The sequence below is a fragment of the Loxodonta africana genome, chromosome 4 (assembly GCF_030014295.1).
Source record: "Loxodonta africana isolate mLoxAfr1 chromosome 4, mLoxAfr1.hap2, whole genome shotgun sequence".
In the NCBI taxonomy this organism is placed as follows: Eukaryota; Metazoa; Chordata; class Mammalia; order Proboscidea; family Elephantidae; genus Loxodonta; species Loxodonta africana.
In genome coordinates, this window is record NC_087345.1 from 134560273 (window position 1) to 134584579 (window position 24307).

Below are 24307 nucleotides of genomic sequence, written 5' to 3' on the forward strand. Positions count from 1 at the left end.
TTTTCAGTGAATAAGAGTCTGCAATATTTTTGACCCTTCTCCAGGTAGTATACCACTGTTTATTTCCCTCTGACTTAGTGGCCTTTCTTTCCTTCTAGCTCCCACGTGTGGCCCATGTGAAGTGGCCCGCCTCCACCACAATCCAGACCAGTGCTGCCCAGAGTATGAGTGTGGTATGTGTCCTACCTTGGACATTTCTCCAGGGTCCAAACCCCAGACCCAGGTGAACCATGTCATGGGTGCTGAAAGGTGGATGTGGTCCCAGGCACAGATAGTTGAAAGGTGCCGGCAGACTGGAGGTGGGTCAGGGCTGATTAGATTTTCCAAAAAGTGGAAAGAGTAACTTCTGGAAAGTAGGATTTGTTTGATAGAAACATTCTGCTGTGGGCTATTAAATGTAAGACTTGAGAGTAGAAAAGAATGGCATGCTTACTGGAGTGAGGGGCCACAGAGGTTTACTTAAGAAACAGCCATGCCAAAGTAATCCATTTTCCTTCTCAATAAGATTCTGAGGATACTAGATCTAGAGAGAGCCACACACAGGGCACCTTGATTCAGCAAGTTATTTGTCGAAGGGTTTCACGATAGGTTTGCGCCCTGAATTGTGAATAGTGGACTGAATAATAGTATAATTAAATGAATTCAGAGCTGATGGAATTAAAGCTAATATGACAGGAGATCTCCAGTGCCCTTGTCCCTGTCCTGTCCAAAGCTTTTATTGATAATATGGGTAAAGACATAAAGCACAGCTTGTAACATTGGCAGTCATGCAAATCTTCCAGGGAAAGCAAATAGATCAAGGGACAGTCCAAGGATCTAAGAAGAATGAAATAATCTGAGAAATTGATTTAAGCTGATAAAATTTATCAGGGATAAATAGAAGTCCTGTGGGGGGGGGGAATCTAACCTGAGAACAATTTGTATAAAGTAGGTCTTAGAATGCTAATGGTAGAGAAAGCTGGAGGGGTCATTTAGTTCAAGTCCCTCATTTTATAGACATTATTAGGCCTCTACAATATGCTAGACACTTTGCCTACATTATTTCTTGAAATCCTCAAACTAGCCTTATGAGGTAGAGTTCCCACCTACGAAAGAGGAAACTGAGGCATGCAGGGTTCAAGTGATGTTACTGAGATCTGGAAGTCCTAGCAGATGACAAGAGTAATCAATATGAGCTTATCATATGATTTGGATCTACCAATTAATCAATCTGTATATTGTCTATATATCTACCCATCCATCCATCCGTCCCTCCGTCCTTCCGTCCCTCCGTCCCTCCATCCGTCCATCCAATCATCATCATCGTCTATCTAAAACAGTTGAAGTCTGCGTGTGTAGGAAAGTAGGATCCCACTCACAGGTAATGAAGGAATAACCTCACTGAACTCTGAGTGGATGTCTCTCTTTCCTGGCCGACAGTGTGCGACCTGGTAAGCTGTGACTTGCCCCCAGTGCCTCACTGTGAAGGTGGCCTCCAGCCGACACTGACCAATCCCGGAGAGTGCAGACCCAACTTCACCTGTGGTAAAGTCTCTATGGATGAGAAGGGGTTGGAATGGTCACTCTTGCCTGGCCTGGGGAAGATATCCTACTTCTTGGGGACCTGTTTCCAGATCATGTCATTTTATGTATTCTAGTTAGCTGAACCTGGGTTCAGGGTATGTCTGGAACAAAGGGGTTAAAGTCACATCTGGACTGAATCCTCTAATAAATCCTTCCAGCTGTATGCTGCTGAAGATGTGTTGGAGATGGACACACCTCAGGCACCTCCCTCTTGGGTCATATTAACAGGCAGTTGGGCTTGAGATGGGGAAGACTCCAGAAACCAACCTTTATTTGCCCTGATCTTCCCCTACCTCCACCCTCCCATATCCCATGGAAAAGAGGGAATGTCCCCTTGGCTTGTTCTTATCATTGGATCTTATTCTCAAACAAATTTATAGGTTTTTTTTTTTTTTCCTCTGTAGGTTTACATATTTAATCACTAAACGCCATAATTTAAACATAGGGTTAAACTAAAGTAAGAAATGTGAAGCAATTAATTCTGTATTTAGCTATTAAGAATACCTACTCTAAGTCAAGTGGAGTTCTTGTCCTGTTGATTTAGCATCTGGCTTCACTTGAGTTCCTAGGTGTAAGACCTTGAGGGTGGGAGGATAAGACATTATATATGATGGAAGTTGGGAATAGGCAAAGGGCACAGGGTTAGAATTTGGCATTTTTAAAATGAGATTGAGGAGTTGACAGGATGGCTGGCACTCTTTTATTCAGCATTGTTGAAGGACCTACCACTACAGAGTATTGTTCTAGGTACTGAAGTAGGAATAGCCCTGCAGATAGGATCGAATAAGCACCCAGCATGTAACAATGGTTCCCAGCTCGTGGTGCGTCCAGGCCTTCCTATTGTTACCTGGGTCTTAGAGATTCTGTATCTGGGGTTCCTGGGAATCAGTAGCTGGAAGAACCCTACCTCTTCCAGATATACATGGAAAGGTGATAGAGCAGGGCCTGAGCAGCCTTCACTTCTCCGTGAGAATTCCTAGCTTTGCATCACTCCTTTTGATTAATGTTCTTACGCTTCTGCAGTCTGACAGCTTTTAGGTATAATTGAATGTCCTGCAGCCCCTGAACTGGGCTATCATTCATTACTGCTTTAATATTTCTGGATCCAGACCTTACATTATAACTGAATATTCATGAACCCTGGCTGGGTGCAATCCTTATGCGGCAGGACTAAGGGTATCTCTTCGTGCTGCATCTCAGCCTGCAGGAAGGAGGAGTGCAGAAGGGAGTCCCCGCCCTCATGCCCCCCACACCGTACGCCGACCCTTCGGAAGACCCAGTGCTGTGATGAGTATGAATGTGCTTGCAACTGTGTGAACTCTACAGTGAGCTGCCCACTGGGGTACCTGGCCTCAGTCACCACCAATGACTGTGGCTGCTCCACAACCACCTGCCTCCCTGACAAGGTAAGGGCTGCTGGCTCTTGCAAGGATGATGGCCAAACACGTGCTTGTCACGGAAGATTCATCTCTACCTAACCTTCCCCTCCTCCCCAGACCAAGCATTGCATGGCTTGGTGGGCAGGCAGTCAGGATTCCAACTTCAGCCTAAATGAAAATTTAGTTAATCCAGGAGGTAGAGAGAACCTACTGTGTGCTCAGTATGGCAACGTGCTGAGTTACAAACAATATATAAGACGTGGTCCCTACCTTTAAAGAACTAATTTCTAGGCCTTTAAAGAACTAATTTGTAGCCTAGATAAAGGAATAGTATGATTGCTTGGATCATTTAGAGAGTAGTTAATAGTTTACTCATTTGTTAATTGCTATTAATTCATCCCTCCCTCCCTCCCTCCCTCCCTCCCTCCCTCCCTCCCTCCCTCCCTCCCTCCCTCCCTCCCAGTGTTTACTGAGAAAGTACTATGTTCTACCAGAACTGGTACTGTGCTATGCGAGAAATGTAAGATGCAGTCCCTACTTGTGATCTTGTTAGTACATATAAGAGGATAATCTATAAACTGAATACAATAAAGTATCAATGGATGGTACAGTCATTAAATGGGAATAGCAGTCTTATAGGGGAGAGATCACCAAGAGGAGCTATCAAGAAAGATTTAATTTGGGGGAAGTGGGAATGAAGAATGGGACTTGAAATGGGTCAGAATTGCAGCAGGAAGGCCCGAGAATAGTCACATAGCTTGTTGGGTTATTGATGGCAAGTTCTGGAATGAACGACCAAGGGAAGCTGCAGTTATCTTCCCCTGGAGCCTGTTAGGGCAAGAACAGACACTCATTTACCTGGATGCTCTAGACTTCTGGTTCCCTCTGGGTGCTCTTCCAGCTGAAGGTGTCTAAGTGTCCAAGTTCTAGAGAAGCAGGAGCAGGTTTAAGAGGTGTTGGCTGCTGCTGCTGCTTTTGTCTGTATTCTCTTTCTCCTCCCTCCTTTGCTCTTTTTTTTTTTTTCCCCTACTAATGTTTCTTATGTCTCTTTATTCTATAGTAGTTCCCCACTTTTTATACCTTGGTTTGTTGGAGAAGCTGGATCATTTGTCCTATAGAATGTTATGCATTCTGGATTTGGCTGACAGCTTGCTCATGGTATTGCTTGATGTGTTTCTTCATCCTCTGTATTTCTGGTAGACTAGAAATTAGACCTGGGGATTAATTACACTCAAGTTCAATTTTAGGGAGTGGTGGTAGTGGCAAAAATACATCAAAGGCAATGCTGTGTGTTTCCTATTCCATCATACGAGGAGGCTCATAATGTTCAGTGGTTCTGCTTTTAAAGATAAGACTGATTACTGGATTTAGGTGGTATCAATTTTTTCTCCAACATAAAGTTTCCCCCATCAATGTTTTAATGAATAGTTTTAATATCCATGATGATTGTTACCTAAGATTCCTTACTGTATTAAGGGTCGAGATGTGTGACTTTTTTTCTAGTTGTATCATTCTTCTGCATTTATTTTCAGGAATTTTTCTATAAGGAATAACCCTCCCCCAGCCACTTTTTGGTTGCTCTGAATGGGATTCCTTTGGAAATGTTGTTGTTGGACGTGGTCCAATAGGTTCCTACTCATAGCGACTCTACGTATAACACAATAAAATGCTGCCTGGTCCAGTGCCATCCTCACAATCGTTGCTATGTTTGAGCCCATTGTTGCAGCCATTATGTCAGCCCATCTTGTTGTAGGTCTTCCTCTTTTTCACTGACCCTTTACTTTATCAAGCTTGATGTCCTTCTCTAGGGACTGGTCCCTATGTCTAAAGTATGTAAGATGAAGTCTTGCCATCCTTGCTTCTAAGGAGCATTTTCGCTGTACTTCTTCCAAGACAGGTTTGGTCATTTTTCTGGCAGTCCATGGTATATTCAATATTCTTCACCAATACCGTAATTCAAAGGCATCAATTCTTCTTCAGTTTTCCTTACTCATTGTCCAGCTTTCACATTCATATGAGGTGATTGAAAATACCATGACTTGGGTCAGGTGCACCCCAGTCTTCAAGGTGACATCTTTACTTTTCAGCACTTTAAAGAGGTCTTTTGCAGCAAATTTGCCCAGTGCAATACGTTATTTGATTTCTTGACTGCTGCTTCCATGGGCGTTGATTGTGGATACAATTAAAATGAAATCTTTAATAACTTCAATACTTTCTCCGTTTATTGTGATGTTGTGAGAATTTTTGTTTTCTTTATGTTGAGGTGTAATCCATACTGAAGGCTGTAGTCTTCGTTCTTCTTCAGTAAGTGCTTCAAGTCCTCTTCACTTTCAGCAAGCAAGGTTGTGTCATCTGCATATCGCTGGGTGTTAGGGAGTCTTCCTCCAATCCTGATGCCTGGTTCTTCTTCATATATTCTGGCTTCTTGGATTATTTGCTTAGCATACAGATTGAATAAATATGGTGGAAGGATACAACCTTGACATACACCTTTCCTGATTTTAAATCATGCAGTATCCGCTTGTTCTATTCGAACAACTGCCTCTTGGTCTATGTACAGGTTCCCCATGAACACAGTTAAACATTCTGAAATTTCCACTCTTTTCCAGTTGAAAGCCCCTGCCTAGTCAACAAAACACAGGTAAACACCTTCCTGGTATTCTCTGCTTTCAGCCAAGATCCATCTGACTTCAATGACGATATCCCTTGTTCCATATCCTCTTCTGAATCCAGCTTGAATTTCTGGCAGCTCCCTGTCGCTGCATTGCTGCAACTGTTTTTGAGTTATCTTCAACATAATTTTACTTACATGTGATATTAGTGATATTGTTCGATAATTTCTGCATTCTGTTGGATCACCTTTCTTTGGAATAGGCACATGTATGGATCTTTTCCAGTCGGTTGGCCAGGTTGCTGTCTTCCAAATTTCTTGGCATAGAAGAGTGAGCACTTTGGGAAAAGCAGGATAAATACTTGATTCTTTTTTCTTTATCAATTTTCAGAGTAATGAGTTGGTGCTCTAGCAACTTTCAAATGATGACCAGAGAGTTTTTTGGTGTGTGTGCCTAGTAACATTGTGAATTCATAGGTATTTGTGTATTTGATTAAGGATCCCTGGTGGCACAGTGGTTAAAGTAATCTACTGCTAACTGAAAGGTCGGCGTTTTGAAACCACCAGCGGCTTCTCAGAAGAAAGATGTGGCAGTCTGCTTCCGTAGAGGTTTACAGCCTCAGAAATCCTATGAGATCGCTATGAGTCAGAATCGGCTCTACTGCAGTGGGTTATGTATTTGAGTAGTTTGAATTCATTGTAATCTTTATCCTTTTTGATATTAAAGTTGTTTTATCTGATGCAGATGGGAGCCCCTTGAAGGTGGTTCTGAAGTCCTTTGACATGGCCTCATTAGTCCTTGATAGCTTTCTTCCTTTCTGAAACAACAAGGTGTACCAGGCTCATCTTGGACATTTCCTGTCCCAGACCTAAAATGAGACATTTCACCAAGGAATCTTGGTACCTTTTAATGGAAATGATATTTAGACACCACAGATGGGGTACCAGAATGCCATTGTTCCTGGGCTTTCATTGTTTCTAGGTGTTTTTGGTGGACTGAGCCTAGAAATACATATTTTTAAAGAGAAAAAAAAAAAAAAACTCCTAAGTTCGTAGTGATAGTTCCAATTAAAATTTCAGACTACAGGGTTTTACTTCTATGATTTTATACTTGTATCACTTCTCTTTTAAGTTGAAAATCTTGGTTCCAAACATAATTACTTATTGGCTTTATCTTACAATATGCCTATGATAGTTTCAAAAATAACAGTGCCAGTATTACTGTTAACGATTTAAGATTGTTGAAAGCAGTTAAGATTTCTTTGCAGTTCTTTTTTCCCAAGAATGTAACCTATTAGAGATGTGCAGTCAAAATACGTGGTTTTAATACCGCTTGAAATAATTGTTTTCTCTGCATGGTTATAGCAGTGACTAGATATCGAGTTAATCAGATATTTCAGTTTTTAGGGGTTGCTTCTTACTATATTTTTTTAAATTTAATTTTTAATTATATAAATGATTCCAAAGGCAAATTATAAAGCAAGATACATTCCTAAAAGCTTCACTTCTATCCCTGTCTTTTCTACCTTGTTCCTTCCCTGTTCCCTATGATTTACCATCTTTATTAGTTTCGGGCATATCCTGCCATTGCTTCTGTTTGAAAATGTAAGAAAAATTTTTATATTTGTATTTCTTCCCATTTAGCTCAGAAAGGGTAGTATATTATAAATTCTGCCCTGAACTTTTCTTTTTTTCAGTTAACTATGGATACTGGAGATTATTCTGTATCAGTTTATAGAGATCTTCCTTATTTCTTTTGGTAGCTGCATAGTTCTCTGTTGCATTGATATACCCTAATTTATTCAGCCAGTCCCCTACTGATGGACATATGGGCTGTTTCAATCTTTTGCTGTTCCTAATAATGTTGTAACAAGTAACCTTGTACATCGGTCATGTGTTTTTGCCAATGTGTCTTGAGGATAGATTCTTAGAAGTGAGATACTGGGTCAAATGGTAAATGCACAAATACTTCTGCTAGATACTGCCAAATTTCCCTCTACAGGATTGGTAACATTTTCTAACAGGCTTCTTAATAGGGCTCACTCAATAAGTTCATTATACAGAAGCTACAAGACTGAGCAAATAATATGATAAGTGTTTAAAAATGTTTATACTGCTCTTATGTGAATGAGGGTGGAGACCTGACCTGTGTGATCTTGGAGGGCAGACTTGGGACTAACTTAAAAACTGTCATTAAATCCACTGGTCAAACAGCTTCCTTAGCACCTCATTCCTACAAAATAAAGTCTAAACACTAAATATGGCAGGCATCCCAGGCTTTACATCTTCTGATCCCAATCAACCTTTGCAATCTTTTTTCCCACATCTCTTCTGTAGCCTATAGCACTTCCAAGTAGGATCCCTTTTCTCTCAAACACACCCCACACTCTGTGCCTCAGAGCCTGGCCTGTATGTTCCTTGTCACTTCTGGACCTCAAAGGGACACTCATTCACAGCCCCTGCCCAGTCTCCCGTTACCTTCAATCCGCTCCAGGGGCGCAGAAGGCTATATGTAAGTGTGTTCTAAGTTCAAGGATGTTACTGAATCTGAGAATTAGAGTCAAGCTTTCTGTGTAAATAGGAAGGAGCTAAATTCAGTCAAGGCAGCAGTGAAACTGGGCTGAGGTAGCCAGTGTGTTATACCTGGGCCTGTGAAGGTCTCACAAGGGACCACTCCCAGGGTAGACCAGGGACAGCTCTTCTAAAGCTGGTGGGCAGGGAATGGAAAACGAGAAAGTCTACTTTAGAAACATCTCTCCATGTGGGCAAAGACCATGTTGGTTTTTTTATTGCTGTGTTCTCAGCACCTAGTGCACCTCCCTACAGGACAGAGTGGAACTGCCCTGCAGGGTTTCCAAGGAGCGCCTGGTGGATTCCAACTGCTGACTTTTTGGTTAACAGCCAAATGCTTAACCACTGCACCACCAAGGCCCCTTCCAACACATAGTAGCTACCTACTGTTTGTTTAAATTGACCGAATGAGTTCACTCACGGCAACCTTTGTGTCTGCAGGTGTGTGTCCATCGAGGCACCATCTACCCTGTGGGTCAGTTCTGGGAAGAGGGCTGTGATGTGTGCACCTGCACCGACATGGAAGATGCTGTGATGGGCCTGCGTGTGGTCCAGTGCTCCCAGAAGCCCTGTGAAGAGGGCTGTAGGTCGGTAAGTGGGGCAGATGGGCTGGTACTGAGGAGCAGCCAGGGTAGGGAGATAGGGGAGGAAGGCTCAGGAGGGGGCAAGAAAGACACTTTGCTAACCTCTGGTTCAAGGCCAGAGGTGAGGGGGAAGAAGGAGATTGGGCTGGGTAAAAAGAAAGAATCTTGAGGAAAGGTTTGCTATGTTATTCTTCTGTGATTGAGTCTTTGGCTTATAGTCATGTCTATTGTAAGCTCCAGAGGGCTGTGGAGCTGGCTTAAGATGTGGAGAGGATTAAAGGCCTAGAAAAGAGGATTTGATATCGTCTCCTCTCTTCCACCTTCCCCCGACGTGTCTGTCAGTTTGTCGTACCACGGGGCTTGTGTGTTGCTGTGATGCTAGAAGCTATGCCACCGGTATTCAAATACCAGCAGGTTCACCCATGGCAGACAGGTTTCAGCTGAGCTTCCAGACTAAGACAGTCTAGGAAGAAGGACCTAGAGGTCTACTTCTGAAAAGAATTAGCCAGTGAAAATCTTATGAATAGCAGCAGAACATTGTCTGATATAGTGCCGGAAGATGAGTCCCTCAGGTTTGTAGGCAGAGTGGGGAAGAGCTGCCCCCTCTAAGTAGAGTTGACCTTAATGATGTAGATGGAGTCAAACTTCCAGGACCATCATTTGCTGATGTGGCAAGACTCAAAATAAGAAGAAATAGCTGCAAACATCCATTAATAATCAGAATGTGAAATGTACGAAGTACGAATCTAGGAAAATTAGAAATTGTCAAAAATGAAATGAAACTCATAAACATTGATATCCTAGGCATTAGTGAGCTGAAATGAGCTGGTATTGGCCATTTTGAATCAGACAATCATATGGCCTACTATGCTGGGAATGACAACTTGAAGAAGAATGGCATTACATTCATCAACAAAAACAACATTTCAAGATCTATCCTAAACTGCAGTGCTGTCAGTGATGGGATAATATCCATATGCCTACAAGGGAGACCAGTTAATACGATTATTACTCAAATTTGTGCACCAACCACTAAGGCCAAAGATGAAGAAATTGAAGATTTTTACCAACTTCTGCAGTCTGAAATTGATCGAACATACAATCAAGATGCACTGATAACTACTGGTGATTGGAATGTGAAAGTTGGAAACAAAGAAGGATCGATAGTTGGAAAATATGGCCTTGGTGATAGAAACTATGCTGGAGATCACCTGATAGAATTTTGCAGGACCAATAACTTCTTCATTGCAAATACCTTTTCTCAACAACATAAACAGCAGCTATACGTGTGGACCTCGCCAGATGGAATACTTAGGAATCAAATTGACTACATCTGTGGCAAGAGATGATGGAAAAGTTCAATATCATCAGTCAGAACAAGGCCAGGGGTTGACTGTGGAACAGACTACCAATTGCTCATATGCAAGTTCAGGTTGAAACTGAAGAAAATTAGAACAAGTCCATGAGAGCCAAAGTATTACCTTAAGTATATCCCACCTGAATTCAGAGACCATCTCAAGAATAGATTTGACATGCTGAACACTAAAGACTGAAGACCAGACGAGTTGTGGAATGTCATCAAGGACTTCGTACATGAAGAAAGCAAGAAGTCATTAAAAAGACGAGGAAGAAAGAAAAGACCAAAATGTATGTCAGAAGAGACTGTGCTTACTGTTGAACATCTAGTAGCTAAAGCAAGTAAAAGCTGAACAGAAGATTTTAAAGGGTGGCTCTAGAAGACAAAGTCAAGTATTATAGTGATATGTGCAAAGTCCTGGAGATAGAAAACCAGAAGGGAAGAGCATGCTCAACATTTCACAAGCTGAAAGAACTGAGAAAAAATTCAAGCCTGGAGTTGCAATATTGAAAGATCCTATGGAGGAACTATTAAATGATGCAGGAAGCATCAAAAGAAGATGGAAGGAATATACAGAGCCACTGTACCAAAAAGAATTGGTTGACATTCAGCCATTTCAGGAAGTAGTGTAAGATCAGTAACTGATGGCACTGAAGGAAGAAGTCCAAGCTGCACTGAAGGCATTGGTGAAAAGCAAAGCTTCATGAACTGATGGAATACCAATTGAGATGTTTCAACAAACAGATGCAGCAGTGTAAGTGCTCATTCGTCTACGCCAAGAAATTTGTAAGACAGCTACCTGGCCAACCGACTGGAAGAGATCCGTATATGCCTACTTCCAAGAAAGGTGATCCAACCGAATGGTGAGCTTCCAGACTAAGACAATATCATACCAAAGTCAAATTTTGGTGAAAATCATTCAGAAGTGGCTACAGCAGTATATTGACAGGGAACTGCTGAAATTCAAGCCAGATTCAGAAGAGGACATGGAACAAAGAATATCATTGTTGATGTACGATGAATCTTGGCTGAAAGCAAATAATACCAGAAAGATGTTTACCTGTGTTTTACTGACTATGCAAAGGCATTCGACTGTGTGGATCATAACAAATTATGGATAACATTGTGAAGAATGAGAATTCCAGAACACTTCATTGTGCTCTTGAGGAATCTGTGCATAGATCAAGAGGCAGTGGTTTGATAAGAACAAGGGAATACTGCATGGTTTAAAGTCAGGAAAGGTGTGTGTTAGGGTTGTATCCTTTCATCATACCTATTCAGTCTGTATGCTGAGCAAATAATCCGAGAAGCTGGACTATATGAAGAAGAACGCAGCATCAGGATTTGAGGAAGACTCATTAACAACCTGCATTATGCAGATAACACAACCTTGTTTGCTGAAAACGAAGAGGACTTGAAGCACTTACTGATGAAGATCAAAGACTACAGGTTTCAGTAGGGATTACACCTCAACATAAAGAAAACAAAAATCTTTCACAACTGAAACAAAATTGCTTCACAACCAATAAGCAACATGGTGATAAACTGAGAAAAGATAGAAGTTGTCAAGGATTTCATTTTACCTGTATCCACAATCAACACCCATGGAAGCAGCAGTCAAGAAATCAAATGACGTATTGCATTGGGCAAATCTGCTGCAAAAGACCTCTTGAAAGTATTGAAAAGCAAGGATGTCACCTTGAAGACTAAGGTGTGCCTGACTGAAGCCATGGTGTTTTCAGTCACCTCGTATGCATGAGAAAGCTGGACAGTGAATAAAGAAGACCAAGAAGAACTGACGCCTTTGAATTGTGGTATGGGTGAAGAATAGTGAATATACCACGGACTGCCAAAAGAATGAACAAATCTGTCTTGGAAGAAGTACAACCAGAATGTTCCTTAGAAGCAAGAGTGATGAAAGTACATGTCACGTACTTTGGACATGTTATCAGGAGGGATCATTCTCTGGAGAAGAACATCATGCTTGGTAAAATAGAGGGTCAGTGAAAAAGAGGAAGACCCTCAATGAGATGAATTGCCCCAGTGGCTACAACAATGGGCTCAAGCATAACAATATGACGATGGCACAGGACCATGCAGTGTTCTGTTGTACATAGGGTCTCTATGATTCGGAACCAACTTGAAGACACCTAACAACTTCCACCTTCAGACATCAATTAGCCTATTCCCAGAGCAGACATACATCCTAAATTTCCTGAGATTTTCCCAATTTCAATGCACTATAGTATTTCCACATAGATTGATGATTTTCAAACCGTGTTTACAGTTTGAGGTACAAAACACATGACCATTGTTCCCTGAATTCTGTTTTTAATTCCTTTCGTGGTGGTTTGCCCCTAAGGCTCCCATGTGTTCTGGGACACCCCATTCTTGCACATTTAAGGGAGATTTGTGAGTCAAATTCTGCTTGTGGGTTTAATGCTGTTTTCTTTCTGTAGATAATAATGTTAAAAGAAGTGTTTCCAGGGCAGGCAAGCACATACATCTTGTAGTTGCTTTGTAAATGTTAATAGCAGTGGAGATAATGTTCTTGGTGCCACTTCCAATATGCATAGTTTGATGATGGAAGGGAGGGCTCAGAGAGAACCCAGAAATGGGAGAGTCTATTCAGTTCATCTGCTTTTTTGCCTGCACTGCTGGTACAGAGGATGAGTGGGAGTTGCTAGGCACCTTTGAAAGAGCATGATGTTTTGGTATCCAGGTGTGCCATTTAGTCACGTTATGTCCTCATGCAGGGTATGGAAGGCAATGGAAATAACTTGCTGTCAAAAAAAGAGAGTGCTGTTTAGATGTCATTTTTATAAAATTGGCACCCAGTATATTTTGTGTTTCACTAGGGCATTTTGATTGCCAGGAACAGAACCTACTCAAGCTAGCTAAATAAAAACGGGATTTATGGAAAGCACACAGGGGAATCACTCACAAATGAAGTGCAGTAAATGGGGGTGAGTATTATGGGAAGAAAGGGTAGTGGTGGTTCAGTGGTGGCATTCTTGGCTTCCGTGTGGGAGACCCAGGTTCGATTCCTGACTAATACACGTCATATACAGCCACCACTCCTCTGTCAGTGGCGCCTTGTGTTTTGCTGTGATGCTAAACAAATTTCAGCAGAGCTTCCAGACTAAAACAGACTAGGAGCATAGGCTTAGTGATCTACTTCTGAAAATCAGCCATTGAAAACTCTATGGATCACAACAGCTTGATCCCCAGCTGTTCAGGGAGATGGCACAGGACTAGGCAGTGTTTCATTCCATTGTGCATGGGGTCACCATGAGTCAGAGGCCAACTCGACAGCAGCTAACAACAACAGTCATAGAAAGTGAATGGTGCTCAGACAGTATTTCTCTCCATTTGTCTTGTGACCTCTTGTCTCTGCATCTTTATGCTCATCTTTCCCAGCTTCTCACTGCAGACCAGCTTCCTCTCTGAGGAAGTTTTCCTTTCTCATAAATTTCATTTGCACATAGCTTTATCGAATCTGGCCTCAACTGAGCATGGACTGTTCAGTTCATCCTTGTCCAATCTGATTTATTTAATCTTTGTGTTTCATAGATTAAATTGTCAAGAAAAGAACTGATGGGCATAGCTTAGCCCATGAATTGTATCCTCTGTCTGGTTCTCATTCTGGTCCAGACAACTGTTGGGGAGGGTGTATGGTCATATGCATAAACCTGACTGTCTGGATGGATGTCTTCCACAGAGGCTGTGGGGATGTGGGCCAAAAAGGAGATAGGAGTGGAGGTCAGAGGAATGAATGGAGAAGGCAACATGTCTAACATTCTTGACCAGATGATTGCTCTAGAGAAATGAATTCCCTGTCTTAGAGGCTGAATGTTCACATCTTCTGGGGAGAAGAGGGCTTCATGATTTAGTTAAAGCTGAGGGAATGGGGAAGGCTAGACTTTGATCTGTACTAAGTATTGAGTTGCGGTGGGGGATTCAGTGAATTTAGAGATGGCTTTTTTAAAGACTTCATTTTTCAAAAAGGGTAGCATCAGCTCTGGTCTTCTCACTAGAGACATTTGGGCCCATCACCTGAATTCATTTGTAGTCTAGGTTTTGACGAAAAGAGTACATCCTTGCCTTATCTTCTGATTTTTCTTTTCTGAAGCCACAGTCTGTAAAAACACCACCTTCCCTGACCTCCTCCACAGTTCTCTGCTTCTCATATCATAAAAATGAAGTAAAGTGACCAAGAGGCATTGCTGGCTTCCCAAAGAGTTTATAGGTGGGTCTACATGCCTATGGCTTTGCTTCCATGTTGACAGTAAGAGGAATTCCAGCACTTTCAGAGAGATGTACAGGAGTGACACTAGAATCCTAAAGGTATTAATTACTGTGTTCTGTGTTTCCTTGAGTCTTTGTTTCTGACTCCCATGAGACTTCATTTCTTTTATGGCATTTTGTATATTCTGTTTTATAATGTAAGGTGTCTGGATTATATTACCCTAATTTGTTGGCTCCTACATAATATCTAATACATCATAGGTGCGCAATAAATGACCTAGAATCTCAGCTGAAAGAGGTTGGGGACAGCTCACTGTGTACTGCTATGACGCGGGTAGGGATATCAGTAGGTCCCATGGAGATGGTGTGAGGTTCAGTCAAGTCTCTAGAGCTCTTATGCTCCCCCAGAGAGAGGCATCAGCCAGACCAAGATCGAGTGTTGTGTGCATCTTCTGACTTGTCCCTGGTTGTGAGTGCACTTGGGGAACAGAACAGGCTTGGCATCCATACGCATTCTCAACAGCTGCAGCTACTCCTTCTCTCTTGAGGACACAGCTCCAAGATGAAGCATAGTCCTGGGTTTTTTCTCCTTGGCTCCTGGGACAACCACATGCGTCATTGTTTTGCCTACCCTTTGTACATTGCTTCAGACTTTTCAGTAGAGGGTTTCAATCCAAGTCCCTAATGCTTTGGCCACATTGAAGAACCTCCTAGAGACGAGATGGGTTGGCAAACTCCAGGATGCCAATCTCCCTAGCAGGCTTCCTGGGGAAGGTTGGTCTCTGCTGCACTCTCATCTTAGTTTTCCTATGTAAAGAATACTGTGCCCCATAAATGAGTAGGAAGCCCATCTTTGCACTCTGCTGAGAGGTATTAGGATCAGGTACTCACCTTGTATAGGTATTTAGCCCTGTTAAAGCATACATTATGTCCAGATGCTAAGATAATAACAATTCTTTTGCTCTGATTCATCCTGAATGTTCTCCCCCAGTCAATGATATATCCTAGATATGGCCATAATAAAGGTCAGGTCAGTTATCTTCTGCTAAGCAAATGCTGGAATGCCCTTAATACTCCCATGGACTGGATCTTGGTCTTAAAGTGGAAGCTTTCAGAGGGCAAGGTTATGTACCTTATGCTGGTGTAAGTCCTAGCTTAGTGACTTAATGGTTGATGCTTTCTAATTGTTTCTTGGCATGGTCTGAGACTGGTTGATGACAAAGATGAAAATGCCCAGTCCAATTCCTCCTTTGCAAAACCCCAGGGCCCAGTACTCGTGGCTTTACTGCTGGCCTGTCCTTACTCTTTGTTCTTTCTGTCCAACCAGGGCTTCACTTACGTCCTCCATGAAGGCGAATGCTGTGGAAGGTGCGTGCCATCTGCCTGTGAGGTGGTGACCGGCTCACCGCGGGGAGACACCAAGTCTTACTGGAAGAGTGTAGGTCTGGGCCCGGGGGTGGGTGGGAAGGAGGGTAGTGATGTCACCAGCCTGGGAGTCCATGTCTGCGGTCCAGCGTTGACCTTGGCTCATCTCTAAGTAGGAGCGTGTTCCCTATCCTTTGTTTTCCCCATGGAGAGTTTAATCCAGCTGTTGGTATAATCCAGATGTCCCCTGGGATTACCTTGCCCCTTAGGAACTAGATAAGATTGCCTCCTACTTCCCATTTTATGGATTTGGAGAGAGTCCAATTTCCTCTCAAAGATTTGTGTGAAGTTCCAGGGGACTGATGTTCTGTAGTCATCTGTGAATCCGAGGCCCTGCTTCTGCTGAGTGGCTGGCTTCTGGGGGCCTCACCCTCCTGCACGTGCTGTGGGCCCACCACCTTCCATAGCCCCATAGGTTGCAAGTACTGTTCTGTACCACAATTGACCCCAGTATGGTCCTCACGCATTCCACTGATTTCCATCAAAACCTCCCTGATGGTTTTAGGGAGGTGGAGATATTTACAACTGAGAGAAGCATACAATATTTCTGTTCCTAAAAATCCCTCAGCTACTTCTGCAACTCTGGCTGTAGCGTATTGCTGTGTTGCCTTTCCTCACTCCTGTGTTCTCCTGCCAGCGTCCCGTCATAGCCAGATCCCAACTCATTTGCTAGAGCAGAATGGCTTAGCTTTCTCTTTTGTGGGCTCCACTCCTGTCCACCTGCCCACAGGTGCTCATGTTAATTCAGGATGCTTACCAAGCCATTTTCCTGAACACAGAGGATTCCCTTCTCAAGAATTTTGGTCCAGATGCTGGGATAATTGTTCTTTTGCTCTGATTCATAAGGATGAAATGGGTAGTGTGAAGCCCTGGCAGCCTCAGGAGATGGGTGCTGGAAGAATGGGAGGTGCACACATGGGCCTTCGCCTTCTGTCTCCTTTCAGTAAGACTGAAGTACACCGTGTTTAGAGAGGAAGTCAAAGGGTTAACTGTCTTGCCTTTGACCTTGCCCCTTTCCTTTTTACCCAGGCCAGTTGCCTTTCTCCTCAGTGATAACAGAATGACTTATTTAGCTTTTTCCAGATGGGTTTCCACCTCCCTGCTTCTAACCCGAGTTATGTGTAGATTTCCCTTCCATATGTGCCCCCCTTCAGTTTGCCTGCTCCCCTCATCCTGGACTGAGGCAGGTTTTGTCCCCTCCTCCCCAGGGCCAGAATCCAGCTCAGACCAGAGGCTAATTTGCCTTGGTGGGGTCTGAGAGTTGGTCCCTTTGAGGCTCAGTATTCCTGCTCTCGTGGTCTCTCATCCCACTTTGTGGCTCACACAGCCCTGTCCCACAGCTTGTATCCCAAAATGAGTGTTTACCAAGCATAATGTGAGAATGAGCTTCTCTCTCCCAGCCGAAGTCCCCATCTTACCTACAAGACTTGGGTGTCAGCAATGGTTCAGTTGCTACTGCTGCTGGGAGCATGTCAAGGACTAGAGGGGGTTGTGGGTTGTGGGGTTGTGGGAATGGATCCTCTTAATGGGTCATCTTAATGGCCAAGCTCATCAAGTAAATAATCAGAGGAGACATAGGTCAGAGGTTGGACTCCTGCAGTAGGAAGGCCTGGTCATGGTGATCCAGAGTGGGAGTGAAGAGAGAAGCTGCAAGTATACGGCATTTTCTGCTCCTTATTTGGAAAGAGAAGAAAGGGAGCTGGAGCTGAGAGAAGAGGCCAGGGCCTAAAATGAGTGGCCAGAGTGTATCTATTTACATAGTTGGTTCCTGGTCTACACAGACAGCGCTTGTTGTAACATATTTTCCAGCAGAACCTCTCTGGTGACTTTCTGAATCATGTTCATGGCCACTTTCAGTGCTTTACATCTGTGGAGCAAGCCCTTGAGGCCAGGCCCACCCATCCACAGCCCTGGATACCTCAGGGACATATAACTATAAGGGTCAGAGGCCAGCGCTCCAGCCAGCTCCACATAGGAGTTAGATATGGAGCGAGGCTGGGGAAATGGTCAACTCCTCTCTGTACCTCCTCCATGCCAGCCTCTGCTGTGACTTCTTGGTCAAAGTGCCCTTGAGTCTCTGGGCTCAGCACAAAGCAATGTTGAGGCTAGAAGGGAGTGTTTCCTGGCTTCCCTAAGGGCTCACTCAGGTGGTTGAAGATGGTGGCTGTTGGGGAACAAGTGACTCAGCTAGGATATTGGTCCTGGTGGCTTTAACCCTGACTCACTGAAGGACCTGCAATGAGCTCCATTCATTTCCTCTGTGGGCCTTACTTGCCTCTTACCCCGAGCTGCTGCCTGGTAGGATTTGGACATTAAGCTGGGGCTCACCTCCAGGGTCTACTCCAGGGCCCACCTCCAGGACCCAAACCAGCCCCTTGAGAGAACAGAGCACTCCCATTCTGACCTTGGGCCCCGACCTGTCCCAGCACATTTGACTAACTCAGGTGCTCCACAGATTGGCTCTCGCTGGGCCTCCCCCGAGAATCCCTGTCTCCTCAACGAGTGTGTGCAAGTGAAGGAGGAGGTCTTTGTGCAACAGAGAAATGTCTCCTGCCCTCATCTGGATGTCCCCACCTGTCCCACTGGCTTCCAGCTGAGCTGCAAGACCTCTGAGTGTTGCCCCACCTGTCACTGTGGTAAGGCGTGCTGGCCAGAGGCTGGGCTGGGCCTGTGGCCCCACCTTCAAGCCTGTCTTCCCCTACTGACTTCTGAGTTCTTTCCCTTTTAACAGTTAGGGAAATGGGCAGGATCAAAATCTTCTCATCTGTGCCTAATGTTTCTATGAGAAAGCCAATAAGATGAGAAAAGTATAACAATTTCCTGAAGGTCACCCTACGGCTAGCACTGTGCTTAATGAGGGCGTTGTACCATTATCTCATGTGATCCCATGCAGTGGGAGCTGTTACTACCTCCATTTGTGCAGGTGAGGTTGGTGAGTGGTAGAGCTGGGTTTTAATGCTAGGCTTCCCTTCTCTGATCCTAGAGAACACCTTCTCAATCATATGCTGTATCCCTTCTGATAGGGGAAGGGATTCCAACTCCCTGGGTGCTAGAAAGGGTTAAGTACATGACTACTAGCCAAAAGGTTGGTGGTTTGAACCCACCCAGGGGCACCTCAGAGGACAGGCCTGGCGATCTACTTCTGAAAGGATACACCCTTGAAAATCCTATGGTGTGCAGTTCTACTGTGCACGCATGGGGTCGCCATGAGTGGGGATCGACTTAATGGCACTAATAACTCCTGCCTACAAGCAAACAAACAAACAGAAATTAAAACAAAAGCCAACTCTCTCCACCACCCTGCCTTATATTCCTTGTGTGACTTTATCTTGGGACTTAAATTTTAAGAGTAGAACTTTATTCTCTCATAAACTCAAATATCCTCTCAGTTATCCCTTCCCGTGAATTCACTTAAACAAGTGCTGTCCTCTTGAGAGTGGACAGGGATCTGCTCACTGCGGGCTGGCTGGTATGGAAGCCCTCCCTTGGCAGGTCTGGGGGAAGAAGGCCCCAGGGACTCTGGCAGCAGAACCCACAAGCTCTGGAGGGAGGGCTGAGAGAAGGATGGGCAGATGGAAGAGAGAGGCCTAGAAGGGGGCAGGGTGGGGAGAAGGCCCTGAAGGGAAGCTGCTGGGCCCTGCTCCCAGCGCACACCCCTGTTCTAGCCAGGGCATGTTCTGCACACTCACGCTCTTCACTTCTCTCCCTCCCTCAGAGCCGGTGAAGGCCTGTGTGCTCAATGGCACCATCATTGGGGTGAGTGGTGGGACAGAGATGGGGTGCTGTGTGAAGAGTGGGGCAGCCAGGGCCAGACTGCCATTCTAAAGTGGAATGAAAGGAGCCTGGGAGACCTGCCTCCAGCACACTGTCCATTGCTGGCAGGGCCTCTGAGGCATCTGGAAGCCTGGGCTAGGGACAGTGTTCTCTCTAGGCCCTGGGCCCTGCTGTCTAGCACCCACCTCTTGGCTTCCATCCCAGGCACATGGCCATTCCTGTGTATACAGAGAAGTACCCAGAAGTCATTGCGCACATTTCGGCCTGTCTCCCACTCACACTGGCATGAAGCCCTCACTCTTATCATTGCCATACTTGAGGTGGGAGGGCAGGACAGGATACAGGAAGAGCATCAGGTGATGGCTTATGGCAGCTACAGGTCGTCAAGTGGATGGGTGGATGAGGCGAGGGAGGGTTGGGGGCTGGGGAGGCCAGGGAAACCTGACCCTGGTGTCTTTGGTTCCAGCCTGGAAAGAGTCTGATGATCGATGTGTGCACAGTTTGCCACTGCACTGTCCAGCTGGGAGCCATCACGGGGTTCAAGCTGGAGTGCAGGAAGACCACCTGTGAGGCCTGCCCACTGGTAAGACAGAGTCAGCCAGGACTGAGGGGGTCCCCACAGAAAGGGGACACACAGACCCAACTCTTGTGTGAACCAAGCAATGGGACCTCCCTGAGGTCTTTAAATAAACCTTTCATTATTTGCTGATTATGGAAAATATTTGACAACTATAAAGAAGAGAGTAAAAGCTACCCACCCAAACCATGGGCCTCAGAAATAATTATAATTTTGTTTTGTAAATTTGAAATATTTTCCTCCTGTGTTTTTTATTGAACATAATATTTACAAGGCTTATGATACTGTAAGGAGCCCTGGTGGTACAATGGTTAAGTGCTTGGCTGCTAACTGAAAGATCAATGATTTGAACTCATACAGCAGCTCCTCAGGAGAAAAGGCCTGGCAATCTGCTCTTGTAAAGATTACAACCTTATATACCCAATGGGCAGTTCTGCTCTCTTCTGTGAGGTTGCTATGAGTCGGAATTGACTCAACGGCACACAACAACAACATAATAATACATCTACAGTTTACAGCATATGTATTTATACTTACAACACCATTATAAAAAACATCACTAACATTCTTTGAAAATATGAATGATTAATAAGTTAAATATTTATCAGACACTATGTGCAAGGCTGGAGCCCTGGTGGGACAGTGGTTAAGAGCTTGGCTGCTAACCAAAAAGGTCAGCAGTTTGAATCCACTAGCTGCTCTTTGGAAAGCCCGTGGGGCAGTTCTACTCTGTTCTATAAGAGTGCTATGAGTTGGCATAGACTTGACCGCAATGGGTTTGGTTTTTTTGGTTTTATGTGCAAGGCTGCATGGCTACATAATATTCATTTGGATGGAAATGTCTCAACATATACATTTTATTATTGGGACAGTGAGATGGTTTAAAGTATTTCACCCTGATTTTGCCAGGTCAGGATGACTGTGTTTGCTCTGAATGAACGCTTCCTTAGAATGGATTCTGGGAAGGTCAATCATCCTTTCTAATTTGGTAGATGAAAAACGACAATTTCTTGTTTTAATTATGTCTTTTAGTCCCGTCTCACTGGGATTTTATGAGTACCGTGTAGGTAAAGCTGGGTGTCAGGACAGAGCCTGAAGCTCTGGAGGAGGCCGTAGATTCGTCCTCAGACTCGCCTCTGAGTTCAGGACTTCTGCTGTTACAGGAAATACAATTGGTCCAATGAGTTTCTTGTGAATCAGATGCACAAAGTATAGTAATAGCTCTTTTAGATGGTGTAAGGGGAGGGCTTCTCCCTCATCTTTGTGAGGCAGGAGGCTGGGGCCACTGGGGAGTTGGTGGGGGGAGGTGGGGAGGGGAGCCGGTTATAGGCAGAGCAGCACAGTTGACCGGAGGGGTTGGGGCATAGGGAGGGGATGGGGACGGAACAGAAACAGAATGGGAGCTGGTAGGTTATGCAGATAGTTCGTATGCTCTTGAGGACAAGGGCCAAGTGTTCTACATGTGTGTCCTGTATGGCACTTTGTACAGTGTCATGTTCAGATAAGGGCTTAATGAAATATATGTAGAGCGGATGGTTCTATAGGAGACACAGCTCTTTCTGACAGAATGGTTCAGAGAGAACATTCCTGCCTTAATTAGAAAGAAGCCAGCTAAGCATGTGCTTTTTTTTAGAGTTTTGGTGCAGTTTGTGTGTGTATGTGTGTAGCTAACTTCCTAGAATACATTTGGCTTTAATATGGAGTGAGATAATACTATCTGGGGCTATGTGACACCCCCTTTCTGTGGGTGTTCATTGAACTACCATCTAGGCAGTGATGGAAGGAGAGGAAGGCCATAGCCTGCTTTCTACAGTGTGAGCCTGCCGACCCCCTAACAGCACCCTCTGGTGGTCAGAAGGCAGTATGGTAGCCTCTTCCACGTTGTAAGAAATCCTACTTTAAAATCCAGTCTAGATGTGGGTTTCTAAATATTATAAGTAAATCCCTCTTGGCTTTTGTATTTTTCCTCCTTGCCTCTGAAATCTCCTTAGGGCAGTATACTCATCTCCTTGCTCTTGAGCACCCCTGTGTTAACTCTACTGTCCCCAACCCAGTGCCGTCGAGTTGCTTCTGACTCATAGCGACCCTATAAGATAGAGTAGAACTGCCCCATAGAGTTTCCAAGGAGCACCTGGTGGACTTGAACTGCTGACCCTTTGGTTAGCAGCCATAGCACTTAACCACTATGCTACCAGGGTTTCCAACGCTACCGTGCATCTCCCAATTCTGCTGAAACCTGCCCAGGTGACTCCATTGTAGCTCAGGATCCTTAACCGGTCTTATTATTCTCCTCTGCTATGAAGGGCCACAGTGAGGCCCTCTGGAGCTGGGGGGAGTGGTGGTGAATTAAGTCCAGGTGGGTCTAAAGTGTTAACATCGCCAAAAAGATGGGAGTCCAGGCAAGACAGTGCTTACACCTAGCAGGACATCAGCAGAAGGCTGTTTGTGCTGCTGAATGGTAGAGCTGAAGCTTGATGTGTGAGCTGTCAAGGAAAGCATGAGGAAGGGAGGTCACCCTGACGTGGAGCACTGAGAAGCATCCCAGAGGAGGAGGAACCTGAGCTGCCCTTGAGCAGTGGCTGGAATGTAGAATAAAGGCCCTTCCATGAAGGGGCAGACTGGCAGATGGAAGCAAGGGTTGGAATAGAGAAACAGGGAGAGAGATAAGACTGGGGAGCTTTGAGCAGCCCATGAAATTTATGGAAAGAAGCTCTGAGACATGTGCAAAGCAGAGTTTTGCGGGGAGGAGGGAGCAGAGGGAGCACGGCTAATTGGTTGCTCAGAGCTAAACAACGGAACTTGGCTCAGCAGGTAGAAGTGAGAGAGACGAGAGGATGTTTCTAGCCATAATGGAATGTTCCATCACAAGCCCATTCAGCCCTGCCCTTCTGCATGCATGGTGGCATATGGAACACATACCCGGGAAGTCCAGCAGGGCTGACACAAGCCCTCGTCATGGTGTGCAGCTGTGGTCTGTCTTGCTGTGCAGGGCAGCAGACACGCAGGAGGGCCTGTCTGCCTTATTCAGTTCTGCACGTGGTTCTGCTGTCCTCCCTCTTTGCCAAGTCTCACCACAATCTTAAAATAATTGCCCTTCTCCTTATTACTTTCTGCCTCCCCTTTTTTTCCTCTCTGTTCTTTCACCTCCTCTGCCTTTTCTGATTCTTTGCCTAACTTTGCCCTCTCCCCCTCTGGTGTCTGGATTTTGCCTTCCAGGCCCCTTCCCCTTCACTTTGCAGTCCCCTCCTCCGCTGGTCTCCCCCTTTATTTTGTAAAGGTTTTGTCCATTTTCCTCTCCTCAGCCTTGCTGAGGGGAGGACATTTCCTAGTCTCTTCTTCCAACACTCACTAAAAAATGCCCAAGTCCAAGCTCCCATGAAATCCTGCCTGGCTTAAGCCTTATTTTATTTCCTCCTTCTGACTCTTAACCACTCACATTCCCTCGTAATGTCTATTCCATCTCTTTTCTTCCTTTCCCATGTACCTCAGTCATGTACCTTTCAGGAATCGTGCATTTTTAAAAATACAGCTTAAAGTTCACAACCGAAACCCTGCCTAATGGCCCTCAAATTCCACTAGTGTCATTTGGAAGTGGTGTTTTTGGCCTGGGCCCAGTCTCCCTGTTTCTGTGCTGAGCTCTGTCCTCACTGCTTTCTCTATTGCCTCCTCCCTGAGGACACATTGAGGTCATGGCTTGATTTATGGGCAGCAAACTGTTTAAATTCACTTAAGCGGAGGCTTACTGACTCCTAGCCTTGCCTACTGGTTAGCAGCCCTCAGTCCTTGTGCACTGAATGAGGGAAATGATGTGGAAGGACAGGTCTTCTGTCTAGGTGCTCCAAATTTTCCTGTTAGAGATTCATGCTGAAAAACCCTTCAGAACCTCAGTGAGTGGATCTCAAAGTGTTGATTAGTAAATGTGGAAAAGGAGAAAAGGAATGACAATGTAGTTTCTCACGTAAGGAAATGTGTCCTTTGTAAAATTTTGAGATTACGTTCCTCGGGGGGCGTGGGGAGAGTTAAAAAGAAGCTTTCATTTTTATGAAATAGTGAGACAGTTGATGGTGGCTTTTTATTGTTTGTTTTATTAAAATTATTTAAAATACTGTTACTTTGGAAAATAAAAAGTTGGTAACCCCATGTTGTGGGGCCCTGGTGACGAAGTGGTTAAGCGTTTGGCTGCTAACCAAAAGGTTGGCAGTTCGAATCCACCAGCCA

General features: G+C 44.6%; 1 protein-coding gene across 3 annotated transcripts in view; it reads left to right on the top strand.

The window, feature by feature from the left end:
• The window catches only part of VWF (von Willebrand factor), a 177248-nt gene that overhangs the window by 141387 nt on the left and 11554 nt on the right, over nt 1-24307 (top strand). For all 3 annotated transcript variants that reach the window (XM_064284716.1, XM_064284718.1, XM_064284717.1), the window contains exons 40-47: nt 99-173; nt 1420-1524; nt 2764-2969; nt 8566-8715; nt 15641-15751; nt 18194-18374; nt 19454-19494; nt 19979-20095. In XM_064284716.1, the coding sequence (XP_064140786.1) occupies nt 99-173; nt 1420-1524; nt 2764-2969; nt 8566-8715; nt 15641-15751; nt 18194-18374; nt 19454-19494; nt 19979-20095 (986 nt within the window). The remainder of the gene's footprint in view (nt 1-98; nt 174-1419; nt 1525-2763; nt 2970-8565; nt 8716-15640; nt 15752-18193; nt 18375-19453; nt 19495-19978; nt 20096-24307) is intronic.